At 36.7% G+C, this 9917-nt stretch overlaps 1 protein-coding gene across 1 annotated transcript in view; it reads right to left on the bottom strand.

Moving 5' to 3' along the window:
• Positions 1-5486: 5486 nt before the first annotated feature.
• Positions 5487-9917, bottom strand: part of LOC127449422 (contactin-4-like) — a 261042-nt gene continuing 256611 nt past the window's right edge. The window contains exons 20-23 of the mRNA XM_051712833.1: positions 8389-8575; positions 7900-8012; positions 6056-6224; positions 5487-5632 (exon numbers count right to left, since the gene is read on the bottom strand). Of these exons, the coding sequence (XP_051568793.1) occupies positions 5541-5632; positions 6056-6224; positions 7900-8012; positions 8389-8575 (561 nt within the window). The 3' untranslated portion in view covers positions 5487-5540. The remainder of the gene's footprint in view (positions 5633-6055; positions 6225-7899; positions 8013-8388; positions 8576-9917) is intronic.

Raw genomic sequence — 9917 nt, 5'->3', positions numbered from 1 at the left:
AGTGGAACAAATTGTAAACACTCCTTCTCCTAATGCACAAGTTTAATTTTTCATTATTCTATTTATTTTGTACTTTATAACAAAAGAGATGCTTTTCAGTTTTGTAGCTGATTGTGACCAAATACCTTTTGTTTTTTATCAGCCCTAAAAAAAATATCGCCTATGCAAGAGTGCATTCTGTTTACTGCTTAGTGCTTAAAATACTAAAGGTGGAACAAACTGTAATTTGCACTACTGTCTGTTCAAAATAAATGAAAAGAAACCTAGCATTTAGGATTTGTTGCTTTTTCCTGTTGTACCGAACTCATATCAAACTGTGACCCCAAAACCGAGGTACGTACCGAACCGTGACTTCTGTGTACCGTTACACCCCTACTAGAAATTTCTTATATCAGTAATTACATAATAAAAATGGTTATTCTTGATAAAAAAAAATGACATCACCACTTGAAGAAATACTCATTCTTGAAATCAAAAATATAATTTCAACTAGTAAAAAACAATTACTTATATTTGTAACTGCATTTTCACTAGAACTTCACTCCTGTTCAAATGCAATTACAGATATCTATGATTAATTTCTTGTTGAAATTCCAAATATACATATCAGCTATGTATTTCCTACTAGTAAAAAGGATAATGTTTGATAGCAATAATTACATTGCTTCTAGTGAAAATGTGCATGCCTTATATGAACAGATGAATTACAACTAGTAAATATGTCAATTATTGCAGATATCAAAAAATAGGATTTTCAATAGCTGTAATTCAATTCTTGACATCAGGAATGGATATTTGTACTTGTAAGAATGTAATTATTGATATAAAAATATTGTTTTTACTAATAAGTACATATCTGATATGTGTATTTGGGATTTCAACAAGAAATTATTTATGATATCTGTAATTATGTTTTAAACGTGTGTGAATGAGACTATTGTAAAGTTCTACTAGAGGAAATGCAGTTACAGATTTCAGTATATGTTGTTTTTACAGTATTTTAATTTTTTTCATATTTTTTTATATGAAGAATTAACGTTTTTACTAGTGCAAACCTAATTATTAATAAAAAATTAGCATATTCACTAGCAGTAATTCCATTCATGATAATAAGAATTAGCATTTAAACTTGTAAAAATTGCGTTATAGATATCTAAAATTCCTATCCTGCAAGTGATTATACAGTATGTCGAAAGGGCTTGCGATAATCTCAGCAAGGGTGTATTATGTTGCATGTATTAAACCATATGTTATGTTCCTAATAAAGTTAATAGCCAACTCTTGATGAGCTCTTTTTATTTACTCACCAAAGCCAATATTTACTCATATTTAACACTTGCCAAGTGTTACTTTTGGACCCTGGACTTGACGATGACCCCAGCCTTCTGCTCGACGCAGTCATAATAACTAACCACTCACAGTCCTGGCGTCCAGCACTTACCTAGGTAACGCTAAGAAATATGTATTAAGGCTTTTTTCAGGACCTGAGGATTTCAAAACACACAATGAGGCACACAAAAGGCAAAGAACAGGTCTAAATGCGACACAACAACAGAGAAGCAGAGAGTGACGGAAAAAGTAGAGCCACATGAACGCCCGGTTTCCAGTAAAAAATCAATCATCAAAGTTTGCTGCTGACCAGTAAGGATGGAGGTGACAAAGACACCAAGCACGGACCTTCGAAGATGCCCATCTTGGCCTTGTAGCAGCAGTTCCAGTAGTTCAGAGTTCCTGGTCAGTGTTTGCGTATATTTTTTTTGTTTGTTCACTTTCTTTCTGACGTGATTTCAGTGCAAGTATTCTCATGTCGTAAACAGTAATTAGTCCTTGGAGAGTCTTTGCTTGGAGTATGACCTCAGAAGACCGTCACCACAAATTATGATGATTAGTTTGTTTTCAGTAAAATATGTCTTGCTCTAAATGATTAAGGTTCACACATCTGCATTCTCATACAAAACATTGTACATGACATGCATCTAAAGCAGTTCCTACACACCTCGCGTACAATTATAGGAGCAAACAGACTAGAGATTGACCCATATTGTCTATTTTTTTACCGATACCAATACAGATTATTTAAATGTTAAGTGTCCGATAACCGAAATGCAGAACCAGTTTTAAACTATTGTTTTATTTCTGCTTTTTGACACAATGATAGCTTAATAGCATTAGACTACAACAATTAGAACATAATATGCATTATATATATATATATATATTTGGGGTGTAACGGTTCTCGTTAAAAAACCAAACCGTACGGTTCGCCAACCACAGTTCAGTAAGCATTTGCTCACCTCTAGTTTAATAACACATCTGGATCATACAGTTTGGTGAAGAAAATAAAGCGCCAAATAGACCTAGTAACCTCTGCTAATATACGTGTATGGCTCTGTAGATGGACACACTCCGCCTGTGTTTCACTTGGGTCAACTTTCTACAGAGAGAAGCTGAGCTATTAACTGTTAGTATATTAAATTGGTTGATGACATCACAGATCTGCATGCTTTAGTTGGCAAAATGGCAAGCGGAGAAAACAAGCCGCAAGAGAGAAGCCCCTACATCATTTAAGTCTCCTGTCTGGGAACTTTTTCTTTACGTTTTCAAAACAGGCACTGTTTGCTTGATGCGAGTACCATATACTGGTAATACATCGATGTTTGATTAGCTATTTATGCTGACATCACCTGAGGATAGATAGCACACAGAGCTGCAGGTGAGCCCGAAACTGCACACAGACACACTCCCTTCCATCTTTAAGCAGGCTCTCGGTGCTAGTTCAGACAGACATGAAACAAGAACTAAAGCGCTCTGGGTGTTCGTGGCCAAAGTTATGTTGCCCTTAATCTGTTGATGAAGATGTGGGATTTCCATGTATGATTAAAATACTCGAGTCGCATTATGACATCCACTGTCATATTCATTTTAATAGCAAGTTTATTTCTTCTATAGTGATGTACAGATTCCGAACATTGAATATACATTGAGTTGAGTTTGAAATGCACTTTATGTTGATGCATGTCACGTAATAATACAGGTATTAAGTAATTAGAGAATGTTTTTTTTTAGTTAAGGACCCTAAATGAAAATTAACCATGGTTTTACTATAGTAATATTGTAGTAACCATAACTGTAATAACAAAGGACTGTTGTCACCATGGTTTTCTTGGCAGAAATCATGGTTTTGATAGAATTAACGATGGTTTTATGTAGTAATACTGTAGTAGCCATATAGTAACCATGGTTTTATTATAGTAATATTGTAGTAGCCATGACTGAAGTAACAATGACTGCTGTCACCATTGTTTTCTTGGCAGAAATCATAGTTTTGATACAATTAACCATTGTTTTACAAAAGTAATACCGTAGTTTCCAAATAGTAACCTTGATTTTACTATAGCATTGTAACCATGACAGTAACCATGTTCATTTTGTGGTTACTATAATTTTACTAAAAATACAATGTTTAAACTATGGTTACTGTAGTAAAACCATGGTGATTTGTAGTGAGGGTAAATCTCTTGAAGTGTCTGTTACCATATAGAATATTTAACTTTGGATTTGGCAGTAATATTTTTTTTCCCCTGAACATAACAAATACAGAACCTTACCGAAACCGTGACCCTAAAACCGTGAGAAAATTGAACCGTTACACCCCTAATATATACTGTATATACACATATAAACTGCCTGGCCAAAAAAAAAAAAAAAAGGTTGCCGTTTGGATTTAAATAAGCAAATACTTAAGAGCCTAAGATTGGATCAGTATTGCAGTGATTAATATTTTTCAGCTGGCAACAATTCTTTTAACCTTAACTGATACAATTTGTAGCTTCTCATTTCTTAAACAACCATGTCGGAAGACATATCCCGTAATCATGGAAAAGAGGTTACTGTGTTTCAGAAGGGGCAAATTATTGGCCTGCATCAAGCAAAGAAAACAACTAAGAAGATTGCTGAAATCACTGGAATTGGGTTAAGAACTGTCAAACGCATTATTAAAACCTGGAAGGATAGTGGTGAACCATCAGCTTCATGGAAGAAATGTGGTCGGAAAAAAATCTTGAATGATCATGATCGGAGATCACTAAAACGCTTGGTGAAGTCACATCATAAAAAATCAACAGTAAAACTCATGACTATGATTAATAGTGAAAGTAAGAGCATTTCCAGATGCACAATGCACGGGAACTTAAATGATTGGGACTAAACAGCTGTGTGGCCACAAGAAAGTCACTTGTTAATGAGGCTAATTGGAAAAAACGACTTCAGTTTGCTAGGGGGCATAAAGATTGCACTGTGGAGCAATGGAAAAAGGTCATGTGGTCAGATGAGTCCAGATTTACCCTATTCCAAAGCGATGGGCGCGTCAGGGTAAGAAGGGAAGCGCATGAAGCGATGCACCCGTCATGCATACTGTCCACTGTATAAGCCTCTGGAGGCAGTGCTATGATCTGGGGTTGTTTCAGTTGGTCAGGTCTAGGCTCAACAATGTTATGCAGCAATAAAATGAAGTCAGCTGACTACCTAAATATACTGAATGGCCAGGTTATCCCATCAATGAATTTTTTCTTCCCTGACGGCATGGGCATATTCCAGGATGACAATGACAAGATTCATCAGGCTCAAAATGTGAAAGAGTGTTTCAGGGAGCATGAGGAATAACTTTCACACATGAATTGCCCACCACAGAGTCCTGACCTTAACCCCATTGAAAGTCATTGGGATGTGCTGGAGAAGACTTTACAGAGTGGTTCGACTCTCCCGTCATCAATACAAGATCTCGGGCAAAAATTTATGCAACTCTGGATGGATTTTATTTTATTTTTTGTGAAGTTGCATAAGGTTGTCGAAACAATGCCACAACGAAACTTTTTTTTGGGCCAGGCAGTATATATATATATATATATATATCTATAAATTATGTTTCAAAGTGACAAAGTGGAATGTTTCCACCCTACTGAAAGAAATTTAAAAAAAGATTAAACCACCCTAAGCTGGTTTGCTGATCTTAGCTAGTCAGGCTGATCTGTTGGTTGGTTTAAGAGGGGTTTTGAACACTTTTCAGCTGGTCTGCGTGTAAAATCAGCTAGACCAGCTGAAGACCAGCTTCACCAGGCTGGGAGATCAACTTAAACCAACAAACCCACCAAGCTGGTTTTGAAACAATATTTTTCCATATGAAAGTAGACTTGATACTACAGAACTGATAACTGATTAAGTAGAAAAGTGTAAATATCGGTAAAAAATTCAAACCGATTATCGGTCTATCTCTAAATGAGACCAACTGGATCAATAAAGTAAAAAGCTAGATATGTCATACATACAAAATAAGCATGTGACATATTTTCTCTCTTTTTCTTTTTTTTTTGTAAAGCTGCTTTGGTAACAACAAATTCATTCCATCAAGCCTTCATTGTCTTTTGAATTGGCGACCAAATCACACACCCATTTCCAGTATTATCATTCCGAGTCACTTGTCTCAGAGTCTCCTCTTGAGGAAGAACGTCACGTGTGAAGTCAGTGGCCTATGTTGTGTTCTGTCATAAAGATGTGCGAGCTGTGAGAGAGAGAGCTATTGTACTGAGAGCTGAGAGAGTGGAGACACTGGACGCAGAACCGATAGCATTTGGACCTGAAAGAGAAGGATTTAATGAGTGAAGATAAAACACAGTGAAGTGCTATAACAAACAAGCTTACAATGTTATGTTACAGTGAAGGACGAGTGCCACTTTAAAAGAGTAGAGTAGTTGGAGTTGAACATTATCCCTTACATAATGCATTCATATTAACCTTTAAAACACCTTATGATCAGTTCTCATAGATCATTGTAACCACAGTTAAAGTCAACATGAAATGCCATTTGTACACCATTTTACTTCTGTAATGTATTCTAATGTATAATAAATGTGGTTACATTATATTATTGTTACATTATATATGAATGCATGAATAATACATGTATAATGTATTCTATATAATGTATATACATAAAACATAAGTGGACAATAACCACAACAGTAACTAATTAATAAGTGGAGCTCTTAGAAGGATCTACCTGATATTCTGGGAATGGTGATTTGTCGGCTGCTGCTGCCCTCCCCTCCTTCTCCAAATGGTTTGATCTGGATGATGTACTCCTCATCTGTGGGCAGAGAGAGCTCCACTGAGGTGGTGTTGGTCTCCATAACGCTGGGCCTGCTGAATCTGTTCCGCTTGTAAAGAACCTAGAGAGTGATTCCTCAGTGTAAGACATTACTGAGACAAAGACAATTATCTCCATCTACATAAACCCACTTTATATTAGGTGCAGTACTAATTAGTGGTTTACTGGTATAGGTTTTTCTATTGCTAATGCTAATACAAAGATTGCAGGGGTCTAGCAAATGAGATGCACGCACGCACATGAGCATGCACATGCACACACACTCATGTTGGTGCGGCTATCCTTATTAGGACTCTCCATAGACAATGATTTTTATACTGTATGAACTATAGATTCTATCCCCTAACCCTCACAAAAAACGTTCTGCATTTTTACATTTTCAAAATACATCGTTTAGTATGTTTTTTTTAAGCGATTTGAATTATGGGGACACTAGAAATGTCCTCATAAACCACATTTATAGCTTAATACCTTTGTAATTACCAGTTTGTACATAAAAAATGTCCTAGTAAACCACCCAATGCCCCCCCCCACACACAAAATGTTTAAAATTACCTCAAAGATATCTGAATATGGAAAAGGTGCACTATGAACTCCAACATAACTTTCAATCAAATAAATTATAAACAAAAATTAGGCTGTCAGAGATTTTAAAACTGAAACAAGGGGGAGCAAAAACATTACATTACATTACATTGTTTGCATTACATAAGCAACTACATTTACAAGCTTGTTCGAATGTGATAAAATTGCACAGTAGCTCAACTGTTAGAGTGTTGCATATGTGATACAAAGGACTGGGGTACAAGTCCTGAAGAGCACGCTAGTCAACACGTGAGCCGAAAGTGTCATAGAAACACCACAAAGAAATTGTGTTTTCCATGTCACATTTGCTTTTTAATGACACTATCGGTTAGGTTAAGGTTTAAGGTTTAGGGTAGGGAGGTCGGTTTTGTTCATTTAAATCTCGATAGAACATTAATCTTAAAAACCTCATCTGTTCGGGAGAACATTTCACCAGCTTTTAGTGCCACACAGTTGACATTTCCCTTCGGAACTGCCTTCAGATGTGTAATGAACCAAATAGTTTTATTTCGCAAAAATGTTGCCACAGTCACGCAATGTTCGTTGCACGGGAGAGGGCCTCACAAATTGCAATGTCAGAAAACACAGCCCCTTGAGACAAAGAGCAAGATAAAAAGGCGTTTAAAATAAAGTTTAGGACAAAAACTGCCAGTGTTTCTCACTTCGTGCTCATGGTTTTGAGTGAATACTTCACATTCAGTCAGGAGGTCACATAAGGTCTAGTTGCACAAATGTTTCAATGTATCCGAAGTTTAAATCAGATCCGAAATTCAGCCAACTTGCAACACTCGATTTGAAAGGACTGAGCTCTGGTCTGTCATCTGTCGTTTGTCGAATGCAGAGAAAAGGCGGCTTCAATCCAGTAAGATGAAAGAAGATGAGCTGCAAAAATGTAGTGAGTACTTTTCAAGTTTAAATAAAATTGTAAGGAGTAAAAAGTACTATTTTTTCTTTGGAAATGTAATTAAGTAAAAGTGCAAGTATTCTGTTTAAATTGCACTCGAGTAGAACACCTACTCTAATCTTTCTGTACCTACTTTGAAAGTTGTGTAAATGTATTTTAACTAGGAGCCCCAAGCATACAGTACAGCTGAACTTACACAACATTCACTTTCAGAATACACACACATCAGAATAAAGATCTTGCTCACCTTATATCCCATGACCTCTGACTCATTTTCCAGTGGTTTCACCTGTTCCCAGTTCAGAATAATTTTGGAGTTTGATGTATTCCACATGACTTTTGAAGGAGGTTGACTGGGAGCTTTATGAAGATTTACAAAAGACACTTTACTTAGTAACTGTTTACTTTGTATTCACTACCCTAAAAGGGATAGATCACCGAAAAATCATTTACAGTATTCATCCTCTTGTTGTTCCAAACACGTATGACTTTCTCTCTTCTGGAACACAAAAGCAGATGTTAGGCAGAATGCTAGCCTCAGTCACCATACAAATATATTTAATTTTTTTTTTTTCTCCATACAATGAAAGTGAATGGTGACTGAGGATAACATTCTGCCAAACATCTCCTTTTGTGTTCCATGGAAGAAAATCATTGACAGAAAGTCCTTTTTGTGTGGACTATCCCTTTAAATTTAAACACTCAAGCATGCATCTTTAAAAATTTTTAAACTTACGTGGTTTCTTGGTGGTAACGTTGACTGCTGGACTTGGTGGCCCTGTTCCTGCAGTGTTGTAGGCCCTCACAGTTATATAATAGGTGCTGCTTCCTCTTAACCCCTGAATAATGGCCAGTGTTCGATTTCCTACTGTCTTTACAACACCAGCCGTGTCCTCCTTCTCATTCTTCTCCCAGTATCTCAACTATAGATGAGGATAAAACAGAAAAACACCAGTTACAAATTGCATTAAAGCTGTTGTGTGTTTCTGTGGCACTAGCTTTTTAGAGTGCGCCTAGTGTGTCTTACCTTCTCTGTTGAGATTAACTCGCTGGACGCAACAACAAACAAAGCAGGAGACGTTATGTCTGATTCGCAAACAAATGACTTTTGAACTGGGTCTTTTTAATGAATTAGCTAAAAAAAACTCACAAAATGAGTTTGAACTCAGGAGCTAAAGTCAGCTATTTGAATCAGTAACTTTCTCAGCAAATTATAGAGCGAATCAGCAACCAGTGATTTCATAGCTGACAACTGGAATTTACAACATGTGATCTACAGTTTGATAAATTACTGCTCATTTTGTTATATGAAATTGTTCACTTTGTAGTGTTAATATTATAATACAATGTAAACAGTTGTAAAATACCTATTGTGTTTCCCTTATCTGTTTGTGAGAGCACCTGGGAGGGCAGACATTTCAAAATAAGTGTCCCCGGTGTATTTTGGGCTTGTTTATAATTAAAAGTCCAGTCCACCAAATCACCAAAGGGGGGGTGGGGGGGTGTTATTATTGGTATTTTGGTAGCACAATAAACTGCATCTGGGACTTCACCCAATCTCGACTCTTGTAGCATGTCTGGTCCACCCCATCACAATAAGTAAAGACTAAAATCATTTCATATATATTTATTGGGCTTTCTATCTTGCTTCTGGACAACCATCTGTAATTTGGCAACTAAGAACAGCCTTTTGGCTCCTAAATGTTTCAGTACAAACAGATTTTTCCACCTCAAACTCACACCATTGGTTGAGCCAGTGTTGGCTTACAGCTGGTGGGGGTCAGATGCGCTTTGGTTACTTAGCCACTGAAGTGCAGCAGTATTGAAATGAACCTGTCACAGGCAAATCATAATGCGTAACGTTTCCCAACTGTCAGGCTGACTGATGAACCTTTCACACCCAAAGTCTGGATAGGCCCTGGTGAAATCTCATGGGTGGGTGATGACATAAACATAATCTGTATTTGTTCCAGAACTGTCGCAGAGGACAAAAGGTCTCAGTTCTTTACATTTTGATACTCTGCAGTTAGTTTCTTATCAAAATGTCTTACAATGTAGCGAAAAAAATAACACTACTTGCATGTTACACAAAGCTGGCTAAGCTAGGCCGAAGTCGCTAAGAACAGGACTGCTAGCATTATTATCTATTAACTTGTGTCATCAATATGATGTCAGAGAAAAGACTTGTAACCTTATTAGCTACTCAGTGTAGCAGAAAATCCTGCACTCAGGTCATTTACAGATATTTCTGTAGGACTTTGAAGA

The sequence above is a fragment of the Myxocyprinus asiaticus genome, chromosome 12, assembly GCF_019703515.2.
Source record: "Myxocyprinus asiaticus isolate MX2 ecotype Aquarium Trade chromosome 12, UBuf_Myxa_2, whole genome shotgun sequence".
NCBI lineage: Eukaryota > Metazoa > Chordata > Actinopteri > Cypriniformes > Catostomidae > Myxocyprinus > Myxocyprinus asiaticus.
Note: the sequence above shows the minus strand (reverse complement) of the source record. Positions and strands in the feature narration are given on the sequence as shown.